Here is a 25,054-nt window from a genome sequence, read left to right on the forward strand (position 1 = left end):
ACTCTACAAAAATGTTTAGAGCAATGGTAGTGTTTTCATGAAGGTTCACGTGCGAGAGGCGCTTTTTGCCGTCTCTGACACTAATCATTTGCTATTTAGATCTTAACTATGCAAGGTACAAGTGTACTTATACAAGCATGTATAGATGAGGGAATATTTCATGAAAATATTTATATGAAACTTTCCAGAGTTAGCAAATGTTATTTCTTTTTTTTACGTCGATGACAATAGTTGTTGTTGCAGCGTCATATTGCACTATTCAATCCATCAATCAAACTTTCTATTATTACAAGACTAAGATTTTTCATTTATAATATGCGAGTGTCTCATCACTCGCGGAAGCAAGTTTTTCAACTTGCTTCTGTTTCTCAGGTCACAACAAGATGTCTGTTATGTCCTGTTTGGGTCTCAAAAAGACTTTAATTACGGATGCAGTTACAAGGCCTATGACCTAGCTATACTACTAACTACCATAGACATAATTGATTGCTAATGAAAACAAGGGCACGATGTCCCCCCCCCCCCCGGGAACACACACTAAACAGTCTTCATCTTCTCCTTTGGTGTGAAGTATGGTCACTCACTCTCTCGTGAGGCAAGGCTGTTAACCAATGAACATCTGTTGATTGTATGTGTGTGCGTGAAAATCACATAAATCTTTTCTTAAATCCTTAGTATCTTGATACTATCCGCTTGAAACGAGTTCACAACTGACATCTGACGTAATTAATTTTCATTTCACTTTCCAGGTACATATCTACTGTTGAGGACACTCGGACCCATATTAGGATTTCTCTTAGGAGGAAAGTGTTTGGAATATTGGATTGTCCCACACAAGACTCCCAGCATTTCGAATAAGGATCCGAGATGGCTCGGTGCTTGGTGGGTGGGTAGGTAACAAAGCTGTTTGAGCATATTTTTCTTGTAAATAACTCATGGATATTCATTATTATAAACTTATTTAGCCTTATCATTACCTTTTGTAATAAACTTACGTATGCACACACATGTATATATATATATATATATATATATATATATATATATATATATAATTTATATATATATATATATATATATATATATATATATATATATATATATATATATATATATATATATATACATACAGTAATGAAAGCCTTTCAAAGGCAAGGAATAAATTAATCCTATGTTAGAACCCCAAAAACTACTTAAGATAGTATGTAAAATCTAATTGAGATAGGGGTTAGGCAGGGAGACCTAAATTAATTACAGCACGCCTAGAGGAAGTTTTAAGAACTCAAATAGGAAATTGTAGGAATTAATATAAATGGAGAATACCTTAACAACTTACGTTTTTCAGATGTCATAGTTCTGTTTAGTGAAGTATTGGCGGAATTACAAAAGATGATAGAAGATTTGAAAAGAGAAAACAAAAAGGTAGGACTGAAAATGAATATGAGTAAATCTAAGATAATGTTCAATGAAAAGGCAGAGAGACAACCAGTAAGGGTTAAGGACGAACCTGTAGAGAATGTTAATGAATATACATACTTGGGACACACAGTAAGTGTTTTCTCAGACTTTTGATTGAAATGAAAAGGTTAATTATGGGATGGAGAGCCTTTGGTAAGCAAAATGAGATCATGAAAAGTAAAATGCTACTTTCTCTAAAAAGGGAAATACTTCATCAGATGGTCTTACCAGTAATAACTTATGCATCAGAAACTTGGAACCTTACTAAAGCCTTAGAACAAAACCTAGTTACAACTCAAAGTACTATGGAAAAAATAATGATGGGAATAACACTAAGAGATAGAAAATAACGTAATTTACTTGCCCCTTTTTACTAATTGTCTTCGCTAACTTTGTTGCTACGAAGGTTATACTGTATTTTGATAGGAGTTGTCTGTCTGTGTGTTTGTGAGTCGCATAACTCTAAAACTATTTGACTGAATCTCATCAAATTGGATGAAATAATTGGCCATGTTCCAAGGACAATTTTATTAGATTTTGGGAGTGATTGGATCAAAAGTCAAGGCCAAGGCCACGAAAATGTAAAAAACAAATCACAAAACTAAAAAAAAAAATAGAATAGGCACTCGATAGAGCGCATACCTTCGCCACCGTCACTATTTTCATCAAGAAAACTAATATAGCAAAAAGACGTTTTTGACCTTTTTTATTATGACCTTTGACCCATTCACTTCAAGATCTAATCAAATTGCCCTTGGACCATGGCCAATTATCCCACAAAATGTCACGAGATTAGGTCAATTAATTTTTAGTTATGTGAACCACAAACACACAGACAGACATACAAACAAATAAATATACAAACAAGGGTAATTACATCAGTATATCATGGTGTATATCACAAGATAGGTAATTTAATTATGAACATTTTAGCACTAGTTTCATGTAAATCAGTTAAAAATTGGCCACAATGTGGCCAAAAGACTTTTTTTGACATTTTCATTTCATTGGCCTCGACTTTTGACCAATGACTCCCAAAATCTAATCATATTGTTCTTGGACCATGGCCAATCATCCAACCAAATTTCAAAAGATTCGGTCAAAGAGATTTTCAGTTATGCGAATCACAAACAAACAGACAGACAAACAAACTAATAAATACACAAACAAGCGTAATGACATCACTATATCATATTATATATCACAAGATAGGCAATTGAAATATACACATTTTGGCACTAGTTTCATGCAAATCAAAAAAAGTTGACCACACTTTAGCATAAAGACACTTTTTACCTTTTTGTGATCTTGACCTATACCTTTTGACCCAATCACTCCCAAATCTATTGGGATTGTCCTTGGATCAAAGCCAATCATCACGTCAAATTTCATGTGATTCGGTCAAATAGTTTTTGAGTTTTGTTATGCGTCTTTTACCTTTTCGTGATCTTGGCCTTGACTTTTGACCCAGTCATTCCAAAAATGAAAACAAATTGTCCTTGGATCATGGTCAATCCTCCCGCCAAATTTCAAATAGCTTTTGAGTTATGCGAATCACAAACAAACAGAGACAACACCTATCAGAAGATAACCTTAACCTCAACGAAGATAGGGATGATTGATACCGCTTCGTTTACTTTATAAACAAACAACGCCTATCAAAATTACTTTCACAGAAACAAGTTGACGAAGGTAACTATTTGACCGAATCTCACAAAAGTAGGTGGGATGTGTGCAAGAGAGCCGTTGCGTTGTACCTAAGAGGCAAGGTGAATTAAAATGAAGTTTATTAAACTGACATGGGGCTTGAATACCAGGATTTGGAAGCAAGAACGTCACAAAAATTCAAACAAAACTAGATATGAGCTAGCAGGGTTACACAGGTTAGTCTGTTTACAGTGCAGGGAAAAACAAGTGATAATATTAAAAAGCAAAACCGTTAAAGTGTACGCGCGTATTTGACATACATATAAAGTAGGGCTCCCTGCTCTAGATAGATGTACTGTAGGAGATATGCAGGTTTTAGGCGATCATTGGAGACCTAGTCACCTTTGCCTCGAATTTTAGTTAAGAAAGCCCTCGGCGTACGATGGTTCATTAGGATAGGGCCCACGTAAGGGGCGTAAGCATTGGCTTGCTAGTGTCGTTGCCAGGAAAGGAAGCTTTGTTGACTGCAAATCTGTCAGTATGTGTTGCTTCGCTGGGGGTTTGTAAGTATGGCGGCAACGAGTTATTTTTCCCAAAACGTGATATAGGCACTGGAGATTATCAGAGGAGAGTTAAAGACGGAAAAAAAATCAGCAGGAACGGCCAACGGGTCGCCATACATCAAAGGCGTCTTTAGGAGTGGTCCTTAGTCCCAGGAGGACCCAGGGAAGCTGTGTAAACCAGTTGGAGTCATTGCAGCGGGACATCAAAGCTACGTTGAGGGTGCAATGAAAACGGTACCATGAAAATTCCACCCACGAAGATTCCACACAGAAAATACCACCCATATAAAATTCCACCCGTAGAAAATACCTCCCAGAAAATTCCACCTATAGAAAATTCCACCCATAGAAAATTCGCCCATACAAAATTCCACTCACAAAAATTCCACCCAGAAAATTCCACCCATAAAAAACTCCACCCATAAAAAACTCCACCCATGGAAAATTCTACTCACGAAAATTCTACCCATAGAAAATTTCACCCATAGAAAATTCCACCAAAAAAATCTCACCCATAAAAAATTTCACCCATAGAAAATTCCACCCATAGAAAATTCCATCCCACGAAAATTCCACTCAGAAAATTCCACCTGTAGAAAATTTCACTCATAGAAAACTATACCCACGAAAATTCCACCCTGAAAATTCTGCCCATTGAAAATTCCACCGATAGAAAATTCCACCCGAGGAAAATTCCACCTTTATAAAATTCCATCAATAGAAAATTACACCCACGAAAATTTCAGCCAAATGTATATATAAAAAATTACGGAATGGATAAGAATAATATAAAAGTTAAATAATTATATTTCAGGTACAATAATAAATGAATTATAAAATTGGTCTTCCAAAAGAATATATCATGGTTAACAAGCAAATAACATTTAATTACCAAAAGGAGAGTAGTTAATAGGCAAACAACAACCTTATAGTCAATAAGCAAACAACATTTAATTACCAAAAGGAGAGTAGTTAACAAGCAAATAACAGCCTTATGCTATAGTAAACAAGCAAACAATATTTAATTGCCAAAAGGAGATTACTTAAGAAGCAAACATTATAGTTAAAATGCTCTAGCTTTTCTTCCTCCATCCGAAGTCATTATTGCATTTGCATTGCTTTCGGACGGTGATGATATACCCGATGAATTCATTGTTTTTTTTTTTTTTTTTTTTTAACATCTATATTGGTATACACCAAGGAAGAGGAGCACGCCGTAGGAGAGAAGGGCCCCCTATCCTTTAAGAGGTACGTACGAGAACGCGTCTTGCAGAACCTACTACGGTCCAATAATGGAACAGAAGGTTTTCGTAGTGCTCTACGATCATCATTATCAAGTATACTTCCAAATCTATGGAAACTATGTGTTGCATTACAGAAAGACGAAGTCCTGACTCAAATAAAAATGGTTCGCATTACTTGAGGGGATCAAAATAACCAAAGAAAAAACACAAAGGTATTAATGACAGACTTAAATACCTCGTCGAGTGTTTTGATGATAATGAGATTTTGTCGCTCATAATCTTCATTAAATAGTATTTTCATGTAATACATATATGCAAAGTCTCTTTGAAGTGAAATTTTCTAAAGAAAAATATAGTCTTTTTGATGACCAATTTTATAATTCATATATAGTTGCACATGTAATAAAAATATTTAACTTTTCATATTATTTTTATTCATGCTGTAAATTTCTTATATATACACTTGGGTGGATTTTTCATGGGTGGAGTTTTCGTAGGTGGAATTTTCTATGGGTGGGTTATTCATTCTGTAAATTTCTTTTATATACACTTGGGTGGAGTTTTCGTGGGTGGAATTTTCGGGGTGGAATTGTCTATGGGTGGAATTTTCTGGATGGAGTTTTCGTGGATGGAATTCTGTTGGCAGTAGGGTTGTAGGCGGTTGTCTGATGTAGGGTATTGCCCAGGAGATTCGCTTATGATGTCCACAATTGAGGAGTAGAAGTGGTATCCCTGTCAGAAGTAATATGCTTAGGGATACCGAATGATGCTATCCACACTAAGAGTAAGGCAGATGTACATGATTCTCCCTGTGATGTGGGTAGGGGACCTACTACATTGCTGTGAATGTGGGTAAAACGACGCTGAGGTTGAGGAAGGGTGCCCGAGCCTTAATCCATATGTCTATGTACTTTTGAGATTTGGCATGAAGTACATGTGCGGACTCAATCCTTAGCATCCTTATTAATTCCATGCCAAATGAACTTCGTCTTCAGTAGCTGTGCAGTAGATCGGCGTATAGGATGTGAAAGACCAGGAATGAAATCAAACACTTGTCGGCACATGGGAGCAGCTACCCCTGGTTGTGATCTACCAGTACTGACATCCCAGTGGAGGGTAGCGTCAGAGTCATTAAGCGGGACGTCTTCCCAACAGAGGGATGTGCAGGATATCCTACATGTTTGGTACTCTGGATCTTTTTGTTGGGCTTCTACCAAGACATTGTAATCTAATCTCAAGTGAATGGCAACTAATGTGTTTCCTGATAGGGCGTTGGCAACGGGATTCACTTTCCCAGGAACATGTTGAAAGGTGTAATTGCATTCAGCTAAGGTGGAGAGATGTCGGCATTGAACGGCCGGACCAACTGTCGGACTGTCGAGTGAAGGCGTGCAGCAGAGGTATGTGGTCTGTGCGAATGACGAAGGGTGTACGTTCTCTGAAGTGGCGAAAGTGATGGAGAGCCAAATGCTATGCCAGCAACTAACAGTCGAAGGTAGAGTTGCTGTATTCTGTCTTGGACAGTTTTGTACCGCACCAATAGCAACATCGTTGTAAAGAAGGAGAGGGACATGTGACAGGCAGAGTTAGAGCAGCAACATTTAATATGGCATTCTTTCCTTTAGAGAAGGCTGCTATTTGAAGGCAACCCCACTTCAGGTCTTTTGACTTGCCCTTGAGCGAGGCATAGAGATGAGTAAGAATGGCGGCAAGGAGTAGCAGGAGACGGTGATGATAGTTGATTTTGCCCAAGAATTCTTGTATTACTTTGACGGTCAAGGGCGTGGGGAAGTTCTGAACGGCTGCTACTTTCTCTGGGAGGAGGTGGGCTGCGCTGCCCTAAAAATGATACTTCATTGGCGCCAAAGGTACGAGACCATTCTGTTGTAGGCGGTTGAGCACGATGCGTAGGTGATGGAGATGTTCCTCTCTGGAGGAAGAGAACACAAATATTCTGCCCATGTAACATACACAAAAGGATAGTTCCCCTAAGATGCTATCCATGAAGTATTGAAAAGTGGCCCCAGCATTATGAAGGCAAAGAGAGAAGTAATTGAAGGTGTATGTACCTAAAGCAATTGTGATGGCAGTCTTGGGGAGGTCTTCTGGGTTCATGGGTACCTGATAATACCCCTTCATAAGGTTTGAGCGTGAAGAAAACTTTCATTCTGCGCACGTAGGAGGTTCTGTTGGCGATGTTTGTGAGGTGGTAGTGATCCTGCTTTGTCTGGATGATCAAGCGCCTGTAATCCCCACACGGACGCAGGGAGCCATCTTTCTTCACGATGATGTGTAAGGATGATGACCATGGGCTTGAGGCACATTTCTTCCATTTAGGCAAACGTTTGTTTAGCGTCTACCAAACAATCCAGTGCCAGACACCTGAATCTGGCAAACACTGACGTGAGGAGGTTGACATAGGTATCTATGGGTGCTCTGATGTGGAGAGCGAGGTTGGAGGGGCCGGATTGAGGAGGTGTCATCAAGTAAGAGTCTCCATTGTTTAACCATTGATGAATGACATCAACCATTGGTGGAAATGGGAGAAGAAATGTGCACCAAAGATTGGCAATGTGACGTTAGCAACGAGAAACTTCCAATGATATCTGGCACCTCCAAATGATAATGTGAGGCTCTCGTAAATATGGGTGGTTATCACAGATCCGCTGGTAGCCACTGGGCGCATGTCAGCAGATTTAGACATATTACGTCGTTTCCTGGGGAGTGGCCTTGGTAAAAGAGAACAGAAAGTACCATTTCTACCAAGAATCCACGCCCATACTTTCATCATCTAAAAAGAAAAGATTAGTTGGGGCAGTAGCCTACTTACACGTTATTTGGTCACTGACCAATATTCACACATTTCTTTGCAGCAGCTCCGAATCTGGAGTGGTAGTAGCATAACTACGGCTACTAGGCATCTTTAAGTGGCTGTAGAAGTTGTTGGTTGTCGCCCCTCCGGCATCTTACAGGGTTGGCGTCTGTGTCCTATCGTATTTACATAAGCTTCGATCGATATTGAATAATTTTCCTCTTCATGAGGGGTGGAGGCGTTGATGATGATTTTGAAGGTGGTGAAGTGGTTGTCTTCAGGTCCTTCAAGGGTAAAATATCAACATTGGGTATGACAGTGCAGGCAGGTACAGGTAAGCATAGTACCTAAAGAGCACAAAGGACCCATGAGGAGAGCTGTCTGCAGCAGGTTGTAGGCCAGTGATACCGGTCACTTCCCTGAGGGTAAGCAAAGCCTTTTGGTCCCCCAACGGTTGTTAGAAGAGCTGAAAAAGCTTGGCTATAAAGGCCGCTAGAAATGGTGAGTACTGCACCAGGAGGTATATTTTGAGGGCATTGTACACTTTTATGGTGTCCCCTTGCTTGCAAAGCCAATTGTAGATTCTCAGGAAAGTGCCGTTGGGGGTCACTGCGAGAAAATAGTCTGCTTTATTGCATTAGTGAGCCACACCCTTGATGTGAAACTGTACTTCAGCACTCTTGAACCAGGCGAACGCTTCTCTGTTGGCAAAGGGCAGCAGTTTCATCGAGGTGGTGTGTGTTGAAGAATCATGTTCGGTGGGCAGCATTGTAGCAGTAAGACACAGCAGTGAAGGGGAAGGTGGGATGGAGTTGGTCCTTTCTTCGGTGGTCACCAATATACTAGAGACCGTTAGGCAAGGTGAAAGCAACTAAACTTTATTAAACAGACATCGAGCTTAAACTCCATAACTTCTGAGCAAGAACGTTACAAAAATTCAAACAAAATAAAATATTAGCTATCAGGCTTACATATGTTGCTCTATTAATAGTGCAGGGAAGAGCAAGTGATAAGATAAAAATCAAAACCTTTACAGTGTACAAGAGTGTATGAAACACATGTGATACAAGCGATTTGCCATGATCCAAGGACAATTTGATTAGATTTTAGGAGAGATTAGGTCAAAAGATCAAGGTCAAGGATATGAAACGGTAACAATCCGATTTGCATAAACGTGTGCCAAAATATGCACAATTCAATTGCATATCTTGTGATATATAACATGATATAGTGATGTCATTACCTTGTTTGTGTATTTATTTATTTGTATGTCTGTCTGTGTTTGTTATTCATATAACCTAAAAAATATTTGACAGATCTCATGAATTTTGCTGGGATGACTGGCCATGCTCTTAAGACAATTTGATTAGATTTCGGTAGTGATTGGTTCAAAAGTCCAAGCCAAGGTCACTAAAAGGTAGAAAACATCTTTTCGCCATATCATGGCCAGTTTTTTTCTGATTTGAATGAAGCTAGTGTCAAAATATGCATGATTCAATTGCCTATCTTGTGATGTACAACATGAAATAGTGATGTCCATTACCTTTGTTTGCATATTTATTTGTTTGAATGTCTGTCTGCGTGTTTGTGATTCGCATAACTGAAATTCGGTGGGATAATTGGCCATGATCAAATGCCAATTTGATTAGATTTTGAAGTGATTGGGTCCTGTGTTAAGGTCAAGGTCAAGGTAACAATAAGGTGAATAGCATCCTTTTGCTATATCGTGGTCAAACTTTATTCGATTTGCATGAAACTAGTGCCAAAAAGTTCATAAATCAATCACCTATCTTGAAATATACAACATTATATAGTCAAAGGTGTGAGCTCTACCGAGTGCCCGTTCTAGTTGTATATGCACTTGTAAAAATCATAGTGACCTCCTCTTTTTCTAGTTCCTTCACTCATCTCTGAGTGTTTATTATTTAGGAAGCTTTGAATCTCAGTACAGAAATAGACGAAGAAATGCCAGTTCCTTCAGTCGGGTCAGAACTAACAGACACGAACAATAAGTTAGTATGTGATCAATCTCACCCACTCGTCCACATATCTTTAAACATCATATAGACCTACTTTTTGCTAGAGCAGTTATTATACCCTGAGTCACTATTAGAGCTGAAAAGGCCTACATAAGTAGTTACACATTAATTTGAGCTTTATCAAGTGATTTTTAAATATACTTTTACTCTTGGGCTAAATACTTCGAATAATTGAGAAATAAGAGTAATGTTCGAGTGCAGTGATAAGCAGATGCACTTGGAGTGTCTTAGGCTACATTTAATATAGCCCCAGTCATTATTCTGCACTTATGTAACTATAATAGCTCCTTTAGAACGTAGGTATTGATAAACAATATATAGTAAGATATTTATGAATATACGATTCAATCAACAATAAAAAATTTAGTTTAGCCTGTGTGTTTAGCGCAACAAAATTTGTATCATTCCACAATAAAAGAAAACAGTCATTATACAGATGGTTTTTTTTTTTTTTTTTTTTTTTTTTTTTTTGTAGTTGCCTGAGATATTTTCGCTTTTTTATCAATAAAATCAAGACGTAACTTTGATAAAGGAAAAGCTCAAGACACCTCTCTTCTGTTGGTTTCCAGGATTTCTTATTATTGGCAGTGTTCTGGTAGTGATTGGCATTGGCTTTGCCCTCCTCCCTTTCCAACTCCCAGCCACGCTTATGAGAGAGAAAAAGAAATTGATAAATTTTATTACAAAAGAAAAGAGTAAAAATCCACATGATGGCCTCTGTCTTAATAACCTATTGGAAGAAAGTCAAAGGCAACCTACCAAGCCAACATTGAAAAGTAAGTAATGTAAATATTCATGTTCTTTTTATTATTATTAGGAATATTGGTGGAAATTATAGTACTGACATTATTTGAAGAATATTACAAAGGCGTTAGTACAGTATGAGCCAAGAGATGGGAAATTACCGGATGGGTAATGATGTTTCAATGCATGTTTGTCTGTGTGTTTATCCACTGTTGGGTTTACAGTGAGATCACATGATCCACATCGATATTTTTTGTGAAATGATTGAGAGCCTACTGACTACCACATCCACAAACAATGACAACGGTAACGGGTTGTCGCCCGATATCAGTCTTCTTCACACTATCACAACATATTATACAGCCGTCCCAGTCCCCCCCCCCCCCCCCCCGATAGTAGTATCAATTTAAGTCTCAAATCACGGAAAAATTAAATAACTCCAGTTTCAGAGCAGATTGACATGCACTGAACATAATGATTGGTGAAGAAAGACAAGTACAAGTAAACATATACAGAGAACAAAAAACATGGTTTTTCATTTGCATAATTACATAAGATAGCAAGAAAATATCATATGAAGTCTTCGAGCCACTTGGGTTAACAGCACCCCTTAAAGGCCTACTGATAATATTAGGCTCCGGATGAGAATGTGTGACTGGATCTTAGGGCATTATAAGACACACAGGAATGTCGGGTTAGAATACCAGTTTGTTTGATGAAGGAACAATGACACTCAAGTGCCGTCTGTACCTCTTTGAAAGCTTTCCGTTCCCATCGTATATATATATATATATATATATATATATATATATATATATATATATATATATATATATATATATACACACGTGTGTACTGTCGGTAGGGACTGAATTTTGAGATTACTTGGTGTTTTGGTTCTGTATACCCACCGAGTCCAAGGTTTGATGAGCGTGATTGTTTTGGTGGTGTCAATTTTGCCACTTTTAATTCCCTTCGATGTATCATCTTTTTTCCAGTAACTGTCTACTAACAGGGTTGTTTTGGCTGCCTTTTTAACATATTTTCTCAGAGGAGTCTCATTGCTTTTACCCTGCAGTTGTACTGAGTGTATTGGGCTGATGGCAGACAGACCTTGATTTACCATCTTCTGAAGAAGGCCTCCATGTTTTCACTGGCTAAATTTGTACCTTCGTCTGTTGATATTTTTTTCTGGGGCCACTCAACGGGAAAAGTAAGACTGAAGGTGGTTACTTATTTTGTTAGATATGGCATCATTAGGGGAATGAGCTACTTCCAATCAGCATGAGAGTCTGTCTGCATATGCCATGTATACTTTGCCTTCTGCCTAAAACTAATTTGCGACAACCTGCTGGAAGGAGTATTCTGGTGGGTGAGTAAGTACCAGTGTTTTAGGACTCCATGAAAGGGCATGTTCATTACATGGGCCCAGCGAGGCCAAAGATCTGTCTGGTCCTTCTAAGCATAGAATTGAGGCCCTCGTGTCCTGTATGTAGTCCGGTGGTTACCTGACAATGTAAATCTTTGGGAATAATCAAGCATATGTATCTTTGATACACCAAGTAAGTCATGAGATTCTGATTTATTGCTAGTTTATCAAAAAACGCTGAAGAAGGGACAAAGTCAGACGAGTTCTTGTGATTTCTGTTGGGTCCAATTACCTGTCCTGACCCTGGCTAGCAATGACTGATACACCAGGCCATTGGATGTGGCACTCCTGACATATTCTTCATCTAATATGATGGGCTTCCTGTCACCAATTGGTCATAGTTGTTCATGCTACTACCACATGAATGTCGTCCTCAAAGTCTACAGTAGGTCAGAAGCTTCATGGGATGATCTCATAGTTGGGTATCTTGAGAGAAAATATGCAATAGAGGGCCTCTTACTGGGCAGATATTTCATATAGAGTTTGAACTGGAGCATCTTCTCCTTCAGGCTAAACAATGTAGGGTTGATGAAGTCCTTGGGGGCTCTATCGCCCAGCAGTTTGACAAGTGGGTGGTGATTCTGTAAGCATCAAGGGGCTCCAAAGGCTTATCCTTCTATAGGGGTGTACCTTGGTTCAACAGGGATGAAGTTTCAACTGCCGCATAGAGCAAGACACCAGCCACCCTGGCAAGGGGCTGTCAGCTAACAGACAAGCACAATACTGCTGGATCATTACCAAACCAATGCCATCGTTGCTCCAATCTGTGATGATATCATGTGCATCTTGTCATAATCCAAGCCCGCCTTGGCCATTGGGCAGATGACTTCCTGTGCCTGCTGGATGTTATATGTAGATTAACTTTTATGTATTTTATGTATGCATATAGATATTTCTCATAACTTATTCTATGTTGCCAGCCCGCCGCCACAAGTATTGTGTGAGAGTCCCTCAAGAAGTTACTTTGATGGCTGCTTTTCCGGTCCCATACAGCAGGGGAACCCCACTCTCTACAGGACCCCCACTGTCATTTTACCTTGTTCGTTCAGAGTATTTAATGTTTCATATCGCGTAATGTTCATTTACTGTTAAATCGTCACTGTCAAAGGACTCATGAAATAAGAAAATCTTCAGTTTCCTCTTGAAAGCCCTAAGGTCTTCAATGATTCGAATGTTTCGTGGGAGCTTATTATATAGTCTTGGGGCAGCATATTTAAAGGCTCTAGAGCCTAAAGTAGATATATATCTAGGTTCCAATAGTTTGAAGCCATCTGTAACTATTCTCGTGTCGACACGATTTGTTGGCTGCGCAATATGTAGCAGTTCTCTTAAGTATTTTGGACGCCCGGTTCTGATAACTTAGTGGCTTATTTTTCATATTTTAAATTCAATTCCCGCTTTAATCGGCAGCCAGTGTAAATCGATTAGTATAGGGGCGATCCTTTCTCTAGGTGGGACACCTTTTATAAATCTTGCTCCTCTGTTTATTATGTTTTGTACATTCTTAAGTTGCACTTTTGGTAAATTGTAATAGATAGAGTTGCAGTAGTCAATTCTGGTAATAACACAGTTTATCAAAAGTTTCTTTACAGAATTTTCGTCCAGATACTTTTTTATAAACGCAATATTTCTTAGATTATAACCAGCAGTTTTTATTACATTATTTATTTGGGGATTTAGAGACAGGTTATAGTCAAGATCTCGAACTTACTAGATATCGGCACCGAGTCATTATTTATGTTCATTTGAATATCACCTAAGTTTCTCATGCTGTTTCTCTTACCCACCACCATGAATTCAGTTTTGTTCTCATTTAATTTTAGTAGTTTAAATGTCATCCATTCTCTAACACTATCAAGGATTCGGTTTAGAGTTTCAGTAGTGTCATCTATATCATTTATGGAGAAGTAAAATTGTGTGTCATCTGAAAATACTTTAACCTTCACGCCATGCCTTTGTAGCATTTTCGATAAACCAATAGTATAGATGCAGAATAAGATTGGGCCAAAGTACACTCCCCTCTCTCCCGAGTCTTATAGAAATCTTGTGGCGCCTATAAAGGAAAACATGTTGCTGCATTTGAGCAGACTTGATTCGTTTCTCTCCTGGTAAACATTACTCTTATGGATACATTTTAGTTACACCTGCCGTGACACAAAATTTTGTACTTCATTTACAACACTACAATTATTTAGACAAAGATATGGAATTCTTGGAAGATCGAATATCATCAGAAGTGATGTTCCTGTTTATCATCTTTTATATCTGAATCTACGTCCTAAAAATTCCTTAAAAATTTGGAGCTGATTTTCGTCGTCATCTGTCTCTCACTTCATAAAGACATAAAGGTAGGGCTTACATCACTATACAATCTTTTTTTTTTTAATAAATTATTATTAATTTGGTGAACTGTTAGTATTTTGTAAATCTTATGGAATATCATGAATAATTATGTTTAATCTTAAATATAGTTATTGTTAATGTTTGCTAGCTATTATTTTCTTTCATTGTTACGGTTTCGATATTTTTTTGCTGAATCATTTACTAAGGGAATATAACATTGAAGTGGGCTTCACATAATCTACGTTGTGATATAGCTGACCGTAACACTGAAGTTCGCTGTGCAAGTGGCTATTCCAATATATGTTTTTCCCATGGGCTTCATGATGGTACTCTGAAGGGTTCCATGATTGGTAACTTTGTGAAGAAGGGGGCAGATTTAAAAATCTGTACCATGACCTAATATCAGTGATGGAGGGCTTTTCTGTCATGTAAAAGATATACATAGTGTCTAGACCAGGCATGGTCAATTGTTTGTCAACTGGGGGCCACATTTTACTATATCCAAATGCGTGAGGGGTGCCTGATGATACATATACGCAAGAAATATTAATTGCCCAATGTATGATGATTTTTTGTTCAATTTTTCCTTGTTTTATTTTTCTTTATATAAAAGTTTATATAAAACGGTCATCTCTTTTATTATTTGCTAATGATAATAATGATGATTACTGGTATAGATAGATATAGTTTCAGTAACATAGAAAGTTTCAGATGTTGCCTGCAGGCCACAGGTTGCCCATGCCCAGTTTAGATGTTTGTCTGGAGACTTATATGCCATCCATCCCAGGTATTATCTGATGATGGTAACCTCTCTCTTATAAAGTTTGATCTTCTCTGACTTGAGCATTATCCCCATGGAGGAATAATTTGAAAAAAATCATAAACATGCCAAAATGACCCTTCGATGCTTTAATCATATAGCAAAGTGACGTCGATGCTTTTATACTTCCTGGTGATAGCATGTAGGCGTCGGATGCCAAACAATGACCCATGGGCTTCCTACAGTAACGATATTGTCCCCATGGGGAAGTGGAGATTGTGTTTGGGCTGCTATCCTCGTCCAGCGACACTTGGTGAAAACCCCAATAGACGTCCGCTGTAGATTTATGTGTATAGAAATTCTTGAAACCATGTTGATGAGCGATGGTGTCACATGCTCTGTCTGTATAAGATGTTGAAGTATTTTAAATGTGACAGGAATTAATTTCAGAAGTTGTGGGATTCGAAAAAATTAACTGATTTAAAAAATAATAGCTTTATTGGCTCAGAGTTTAAAGATGAATACAATCATGAGTCTTTTTCATTAGTTATGGTTACACTAAGTAAGAACCCAGTCCGAGTTAAGAGAGGGGGAGGGAGAGCACTATGGGACTTTAATATCTTTAACAAATCATAATGAAGTATGTGCTGACACAAAACGTCACCCAACTGGACATAGCCTTAAGTCTAAATAACGATTCCAGCTTGACGGGGTCTCTTCCTAGTCAACATTTTTTGTTGGAGGCTCGCAACCCCCAGGGGTTGTGATGGCCATTTGAGTGTAATGGATTTTCCCTTGTCTTTTTTGCTGACTGTTGGATGTTGGTATTCCCCCTTTTCTCACCTCGACCGGGGGGTACAGCAAGAAGTTAAAATAGGTTGTATTGACACTTTTCATAATTGCCATCTAGTAAGCTTCAGGAGACACAAGTTGTTGTAATTTTTCAAGAGGTCTTAGGGTATTGTTCCTTATCCCCGATACACCTATTCTTGTTCGTAGTGACACTGATGTATGGTGAGTCTCCCGGAGACAGTAGATTTTAAGTTGTTGGAAATCTACTGTGCGGTGAGGCTGCTATGTCCTCTTACATGGAACAACCATCCGTGCACACTACTCCATCCATCGTACTCCTGCTGGGAGTAGTTCTATCCACCCTTCTGAATATCCTCGTTCAGCTGGACCTTAACCTCCTCTTCCCAGTGCTTGGGGATTGCTGCTGGTGTTTGGCAGGTATAAAGTACGGCCTCAGGTAATAAATGTGTGGTGTTGCTTACCTGACAGTACAGCTAAAGGTTCCCTGGTTGTTTTGCAGGTTGTGGACGAAAAGTGGCGCAACAGCCATTCTTCCAGTCTTGGGATGTTCTCCTCTACATGCAGGATTGGTAATGATATCGGTCTTGTTGTCTGAGAAGGTAAGGGTTATGATACTGCCTCCTTGATAACGTCTATTAATATAATAAAGGGGAAAGGGGTAGAAAAGTCCAGTGGCACCAATTCCAGCTCCATACTCTCACTCAATAAATTTCCTTCTTTATACTTCACCCACCTGCTTCAATAGTGCGTGCTGTTAATCCGAGGCATTTCACTCACAGATTGGTTACATCCCTCAGACCTGTTCAAAGTTGTTATTCCAGCGGTTCGATTTGCAGCCTTGAAAGCATCAAAGGTTCAGCAATACAGATTTTGGCTCCTGTGTCTACTACGGTGAATATGGACACTGACCTCTCCCTCCCATGAGCAACACTAACCTAGATAGTAGGATGGGAGAAGAGGTGTGTCTCTGCAATGATCACCACATTTGAAGCAAACGTTGCCCTCTTGGTGCTCCTGCAGGATTTCTGGAAGTGCTCTAACTTCTGGCACCAATGGCATTTCTAGCCTTTTGCTGGCCATGATGTTCAACAAGAGAAATGACGTCCCAAGAGCTCCCACATAGCTTTGCATTTAAATTGTAGTGCAACGGTACTAAGTCTGCCTCAACATGATTATTGGCTGTGACATCGTCACACGAAACATTAGCTGACACTTGCCCAATATCAACCGGGACACGCTTAATGTCTTGGCATCCAGATTCAAAAGTACAACATAAATACGGGTCACCCACAGTTTAGAACATATCACATGCCTTAAATTCATGTCTTTCCATATATGATCACAAAGACCTACTTTTATTTTACATAATAACATATATTCAACTAAACACTCCCCACACTTTGGGCCGTGGAAAACACAATCTGTGGCGTTTGGAGCCATCCTTGAAAAATAATCATGGTCTCCTAACACCCTTGGGTGAGAAAATAAAATTCTGACCACTGCGCTGCCTGGTTAGATGACCTTAATACAACATTTCCGATGACATTTGAAGCCATTTTTGTGGTAAGGGTGTTCCATTTGGCATGTGAGTATTGAGCTTTCAGTGCACACTGTAGTGCCAGAACACAGTTAAGTCTAAGATTGTGGTAGCCTACTAGAAACGCCCCTGCCTGGACTGGGTTTCGAGACCAGCTCAAGCTCGATAGTTTCTAGTAGTGACGGCAACTTCACCATCCATGTAAGTTAAGGATGGTGGTTTGAGGAAACCTATAGTTCTATGTGCTGAGTCCTCACCAGCAACTGTCGGGCCTCCCTGGCCTAGATTAGGTGGTGAGGGGGCTTTAGTGTTGGTCATATGTATATATAGTCAGTCTCTAGGTCATTGTTGTGGTAGGCCATTGTCAGTCCCTTGACTCTGCTATTCATGAGTGCCCTTTAAACCTTTAAAATGTCATGCAGCGGAAAGTTGTTAAGATGAAACCAATACGTCATTGAACATTTCCAGGACATTAAGGCTGCCAAGGAAATGACATCACACTTCTCTGGGGCAGCAGAAAAAGAGACTTTTCTGGTACGATATCCGGAACATGGAAAGGCATCCTGAAGGGCATAAATATCACGTTGCTGGTCTACGATAATCGTTTGTGCCTGCATCACGGTCTGTGACAAGGCCCTTGGCATTGCAGGAGACACACGCTCTGGAATACCCTGGCATGTTATTCGTATTAGTGTCTTTTTTGGCAAAAAAAACTCATTGCACCTTGTTGTGATTGTAATGAGACAAAAGGACCCACATTGCTGTTTATTGTGAAAGAACAGAGAACCGACTGACTACCATAAAGGTAACCGATTGTCACCTAATATCAGTTAGCACCACATAGTCACAGCGTAATGTACATCCACAAAATATTACTAAAAGAACATCCATTTTCACGGATGATTTAGATCTTGTTCCGAATCTGAACACTTGCAAAACCCACCAGTGGAATATTATAAATCTTTCCTGAAAGGTCGTCAGAGCTACGGACCTGTTTGCCAGATTTAGTCGGCCTACTGAGATTCCGACTTTTCAGGGGGAAGCCATGAATATAAGAAGAATATTTCATACAAATTTATGGAACTATCTTTATAAATTATCTCTTAGTAAAGAGCCGATGGTATGTTCAATGAATAGTCATAAAAAAGCGTGGATTACGATAAGCATCTAGCAAGTGGTGGATATTCTGCATGATCTGAAATTATTAGGCAAAAGTATAAAGAAATTATCATGAAATTTCATATACAGTACAGTAATCTTTTCAATTAATTTCTCCCTCAAAGGAACGCAAAATTCATTTCCATGTACAGTAGCTTCACTTTCCGATAGAATTAACGTATGGAAAGCAAAACAAAAAAAATAGCCAGACAAATGGAAGGATACCTTGTAAATTGAATGAAACTGCCCATAAGCTCTCTTCAAAACCACAATTATTTAAAATGTTTTTGATTTTTGTGATTTTTGCTTTAATTTCCAAAGATATGATGAGAGTGACGAAGAGGCTGTTCAGCAATAGGCTTTGGCTGGCTCATGTTTTCAACTGCTCCATATTTTTAATGGCTGCCAGTGGATATAGGATCTTCAAGCCTAAATACTTGGAAAATCAGTTTCGTCAGACAGCGAGTGAAGCCAACTATTACGTAGGTGAGAGAGAGAGAGAGAGAGAGAGAGAGAGAGAGAGAGAGAGAGAGGGAGAGAGAGAGAGAGAGAGGGGTGATCTATCTCATGTTATTAGAGAAAAAAGATGGATTCTTAGTTCACATGAGCTAAATGACACTAGGGTTTATTTCAAATGCACCCGTGGCAAAATAGATATTTCATCATGTAACATGATTTTTTTTTTTTAGAAAAAAATTTGTACTCATTTATATCATTCTTAAACAAAACATTATAAGCTTACAAGCATATCTGTGTTCAATATGCTATTAAATTAAACTGATCTAATGACAGCATGGGGGATTATTCATCCAAGCTGTCTGATCCTTAATTTAATGTAGTATGAATGACCTGGATTACCGAAATTACATTGTGCCTTAACTATTTTACATCAAGTCATTGCTAGTAGATAAGTAGATGGAAGGTCTAGAACTAATAAATGAATATTTTCTTGAATTTACAGGGACAGTCGGTCTTTCAGCCACTTGCCTGGGTACTGTGATAGCGGCTATCGTACTACGATGGGCCAGACCCGGTCCACGAGCCATTATTGGGTATAACATATTTGTTACAATCCTTTTTTGTTTCCTCTATCTTTTGAAGATGTTGGTCAAATGCCCTTCTCTCAAGGCATCTGGTTCACCTTTAGATGGGTAAGTTTATGAACGCTTTATATTTATCACGATTGCAGTACACTACATATCTTAAATAGTTTTAGATCAAAGTTCAATTCGGTGTGGATAGACATCCATAATACTGTAGTAATGACAATATGAGCAGTAGAACTAATAGCAAGCATAAAAGTGGTAATATTAGAATCGGCTTTATATCATGTATGATATTTTTGTCAAGTATTAATCCCCCGTTTCCCTATTAAGAAAAAAAAAAAAAACAATGATTTAATATTCTAAGGGCCGGACAGAATGGGCCTCCAGCACTTTGATTCGTCCACTATTTAAAGGATTAAGGCTGATTGGATGACTTATCATATGAGATTACATTAGAGATAGATGCCTTGGTTCGATTTATATGACATAGACTGTTGTGTCATTGGAAGGGACCATGCTAATCATTTTTTTTTCTGCTAGTTCAGAATTGATTATCCTCTGTATGGTCATAAGTAAAACAAAGTTCTTTGAGTGAAAGGCACTGTGGCAGTTGTACGAGGCTTCTGTGAATCGAAGGCACCGTTTACCTGGTGTGCTGTCGGTAGTGTTACTCTTTGTCTTTTAAGGGTATTGCTATGGGAGAGGAAGTGATATTTTCGAATGGCTCCCTCGTGAAGGTTATAGAATATACATTTAAACATGCGAGTTGACGTCATCCAGGTGAAAGAGTATGGGTGTTCTGGAACTAGTACACAATGTTCATAGTTTTCAACTCCTTTGTAGTGGGGGTGGGGGTTGGGGATTACAAAAGAATATATTGTATTTATTTCTAAGAAGGGTTGATGGGAAACGATGTTCTTAACGATACATTGAAGGGAGTCATCGTAATAAAGGTAATCTTGCTACATAACAAACTAGTCATATACAGTATCATTCTGTTTTTGACGACACGAGGGGTGGAGGGAGCCGATTGTCTCTTTGATCACCTTATAGGTGTTATATAGCATTCATTTTTTTATAGCAGAACCTTGGATGCTTTTTCGATTTTTGAATTGTTAGAGGTCTTGTAGATCAACACGTGAAGGCCCTTCTCACAAAGGTATTGTGAATGGGTTTCTGTATCACACAGGTCAAAAACCTTCACAATGGTATGACATCTATGTCGTTTTATATACCTTTCTTGTCCCTCATAGGAGATGATAATTGATAAATTTGACCATTTGTGGTGATATTATATGCAAGAGATCACGAATGGAATTGGATTTATCCACTGTGCAAAAAGCTAACAAACCCCTTCATCTATACATGCCCTGCAAATCGTATAAGAGAATCCTTTTAATAATGTTACTCAAAAATACTTTGCATTTCTCATGAACACCCAGAAGACACACTTTTCACTTTTTAAACAAGCAGGAGATAGACCATAGTCATTATTCCTTTTAATGCACACCTGGTCTGCTGATAAACTGACATGAAAAGAATTTTCCGGTCAAAACAACTTGTAAATTACATTGAACAGTCTACATTTAGATACCTCCTCTCCTGTCTTCCCCTAGCTTTGCAATATAATGTTCCTGACTTGACCATTGTAAAATTGAACAGGTTGCTGTAGGGGCAAGAGTTCTTGTCACCAGATTATGGTATACGCTAGAAGAAGTAGAACTTAGAAAATCAGAATCTGATCCTAACGGCGAATGAAAAGATGTGCCCTTTCAGAAACGTTTTGTTGGAACCTAAACCAGGTTAAAACTCTTTTACCCCCAAAGGACGTACTGGTACGTTGACATTATCTAGTTATTGTTAATATAAATTAAACGCATCTTTAAAGTTAAATAAAAATAGAAATAAGAATAACATGAAAAGCATAGCTAGAGTAAAAAAAAAAAAGAAAGATAAAAAGAAACACTGCTATGTCACCTTACATTACATATAAAAATCGTGCTATATATCAGTATAGTGAGATCGGTGTTACTGTATAGACATGAATCGTGGTAAGACAAGGAAGCAATATTCTATAGACTTAGCAGATTTAAGAACAAATCCCCCAAGAGAATATTGGGAGTTGAGTGGCAGGACAGGATTAGAAATGAACTTATAATAGAGATTACTCAAGTGCCGTAATATGTGGATAAGATCATGGAGTTGGGCAGATGGAGAGGGTTGGACATACTCTTCGCACTCCCCAAGAAAGATTAGTTCACCAAACTTTCAACTGGGCTCTACAAGGCACTAGAAGAGTTGGAAGACCCAGGCCTACATGGTTTGAGGGCTATGAAGCGTCAAGTTGATGATGAATGGACAAGTATCGATTTAAAAGCTCAAGATAGAGACGACTGGCGAAATCTAACTGAGGCCCTTTGTGTCCAAAGGCGTATGAGGAGATGATGATGATAATGATGTTATTCCAACACGCTAAAAGAAATCACTTCCTTTTTTATTAGAGTAGATTTTGCCTAAATGAACAAGGAAATTATGAGCTCAGAACAATAAACAAAAGTTCTGTATCATTTAGTATATTGAAGAAAAACGTTGAATATAGAGTACTTTAATAATGAAATTATTCACATTTGTCACCGATTTAAGGTATTTAACAAATATATAGGAATTGAAAAGAGATTATCATTCCTATTACTATGGAAATCAAGAAATAAAATATTATTCTTTGTGAAGAAATGGAACAGAAAGAAAACAGAATGGCCGCTATCATAATATAATATTCATTCAGATAAAACCTTTTTGGAATTACGAGTATGTAAATCTAGTGGGAAAAAAAAAAAAAAAAAGAATTTGTCTCATAGTAACATCAAGTATCTTTTAGGTAATAAATTTGAGCCTGCTGACATGTATAAACTACGATAATCTTATCAAATCTATTATATCGACCCAACTCACTTGGAAAACTGGCAGAACAACTTCATAATATGTCTGGCATATTTCATCTGGTTTCTAGCGATTTTACAATCCAATAGGGCCAATTCTTGCAATGCTATAACAGAAAAGCTAAAATTTGTGAACGCCAAATTGAAATGGTTTATTAAAAAGTAAAAAAATAAAAAAGAGAGAACTGATGAGGCAAAGCAAACTAATTATAATATTAATATCATGTGGTATACCACCAATGGTTCAAAAAAAAAAAAGTGTGAAAGTACAAGATTTGTAAAATTCAAGTAAAACAAGATAGAGGGTTGAGTCCCTACTAAGCTATGGCTGGATGCTTTGCAATTGTTTGCTAAGCCTCATCGTTTATATTTAGGAAAGTTCTCCTTGTTATTAACAATAAAAATCTTTTGTACATCTGTAATCTCAAAAAGATAACAGATATCAATAGTACAGATCACAACTAAAAATAAATCACATGAAACTATAGAAATAGAGACTTCAGACATCGGATTGGAAAATCAATCAGCCTTGCATGCCCACAAGAAAATTATATTACTCACACGCAAGAAATAAAGTATCATGAATGTTCAAAATATCGTGCACTGTAAAGTATGTAATAGCAAGCACAAAACAAGAAAAGCAACGTCAGCAGCAATCTATGGTTTAGAGATTCAGGCTAAAACATTACTAATTTTTCAGACTTTAAGTAACATTAAGAAGGAGAGGGATGTTCAAAAAGGATTAAGGAGCCAGATATAAATGGGCAAAGGCAGACAGCTGTTCTGTTTTAGCTTCTATGTTTCACGAAACGAATGGCAAATTTCTCAAAATAAGAATAGAAAAGTGGTGTTCTAAAGTAATCATAAAACCTATCACATTTCAGAATATGCAAAGCATAAATAGATAACAAGGGAAGAATTTTTAAGAATGGAGAATATTTATGAAAAACTGCAATTTCGTAGTCTGTTAGCACCGACCAAGAACATTCTAAAACTATATAGAAATTTAAAGGCTTAACAGGAATAAGCGAGTGCCGAAAAAAACATCTATTTGCAATGCAATTGAAAATTCCATATTTTGGTGAGTTGTACCAATTAAAAACGCTGAATATATCATTATGAAAATTACACAATTATATCTAGAGTAACATTTTTTTTTTTTCCAAAATTTTACCTTTGATCAAATATTTCATTGACTTATTTACGTAGATTGTTTAGTCTATTGACTTAATATATATATATATATATATATATATATATATATATATATATATATATATATATATATATATATATATAAAAGATTCCCATTACCATGAGTTGAGTTGATTTTGTTCATAAAAGTGTTTTCAGAACGAGATGATATTCAATTGCCTAGTTAATTTACACTTAGTAATCATCAGGTAATCTTTATAAGTATACAATAAAACTCAAATTTTACTTAATTGTTTCGTTACTGTAAATTAGAATTCTTTAGTTTACGGTTTACATCGTTAAAGTTATATATCAACAAATTAGTTTCTTAACATTAACTAAAACATGCAGGTAGTGTTAGCATTATTTTGACAATGCACATTACAAAGAACATTCTGGAATTCACATTCTTTACAAAGTATACATGCATTACCCTTTTCCTAGCGAAGAGAAAAGCGAAGGTCTAATCAAATATTTAGAAAAATTCTAGACAAAAGAGTGCAGACATAGCTGTATTATTATTATTATTATTATTATTATTATTATTATTATTATTATTATTATTATTATTATTATTATTATTATTATTATTAGCTAAGCTACAACCCTAGTTGGAAAACTCGGATGTTATAACCTCAACTGGTCCAACATGGAAAATAGCCCAGTAAGGAGAGGAAATAAAGAAATAAGTAAGCTATACGAGTAGCAACGAATCCGGCCCCCTAAAAAAATAGATGTCATATATAAGCTATAATGAGAGACATGATAGCCAGTTCAGCATAGAAAAAATATTAGCTGTACCTTTTCATTGTAAGGTGCATAAATGAGGGTCTCCTCCGAAACAAATACCGTAAAAAATATTAGTGATTGTACTAATTTTCGTCTTTTAAACGATAAAACATGACAGGGAATAGACAAGAACGTAAAAATTGTCGTTTTGCTGTTGCACAAATATTCACCAAAAACACAGAATTCTCTTCACCTTTAGGTACCTCTGAAGGGAAAATGTCAAAAAATTGTTTATCGTCATACATAATGCTGTTATCATTCTATCTTTTTTGTTGTTGTTACGTAAAAGTGACATCATATAATTTTGTTTGGTTTAGGACATGAAGGATACTGGTCAAAATTACAACTCATGGTCTGAGTTGTATCTTTAAACTGTCACTTGACTTAACATTATGTAGTTACTTATGATTTGATAATGACTTATATACAATGCAGTGGAAATAAGTCGCCACAATCACGTGCAGAATACAAACACGAATTTCTATGTCATGTCAGGATCGACACCATGGCCTCTCTTTTGAGAGCTGAGGCGCGAGAAG

General features: G+C 37.5%; 1 protein-coding gene across 3 annotated transcripts in view; it reads left to right on the forward strand.

Annotated features, from left to right (window-relative positions):
- LOC137653586 (solute carrier organic anion transporter family member 74D-like) overlaps positions 1 to 25,054 on the forward strand; it is a 128,191-nt gene that overhangs the window by 81,249 nt on the left and 21,888 nt on the right. For all 3 annotated transcript variants that reach the window (XM_068387113.1, XM_068387114.1, XM_068387116.1), the window contains exons 6-9: positions 750 to 890; positions 10,333 to 10,539; positions 18,869 to 19,033; positions 19,509 to 19,698. In XM_068387113.1, the coding sequence (XP_068243214.1) occupies positions 750 to 890; positions 10,333 to 10,539; positions 18,869 to 19,033; positions 19,509 to 19,698 (703 nt within the window). The remainder of the gene's footprint in view (positions 1 to 749; positions 891 to 10,332; positions 10,540 to 18,868; positions 19,034 to 19,508; positions 19,699 to 25,054) is intronic.

Source organism: Palaemon carinicauda, chromosome 14 (genome assembly GCF_036898095.1).
Source record: "Palaemon carinicauda isolate YSFRI2023 chromosome 14, ASM3689809v2, whole genome shotgun sequence".
Taxonomy (NCBI): domain Eukaryota; kingdom Metazoa; phylum Arthropoda; class Malacostraca; order Decapoda; family Palaemonidae; genus Palaemon; species Palaemon carinicauda.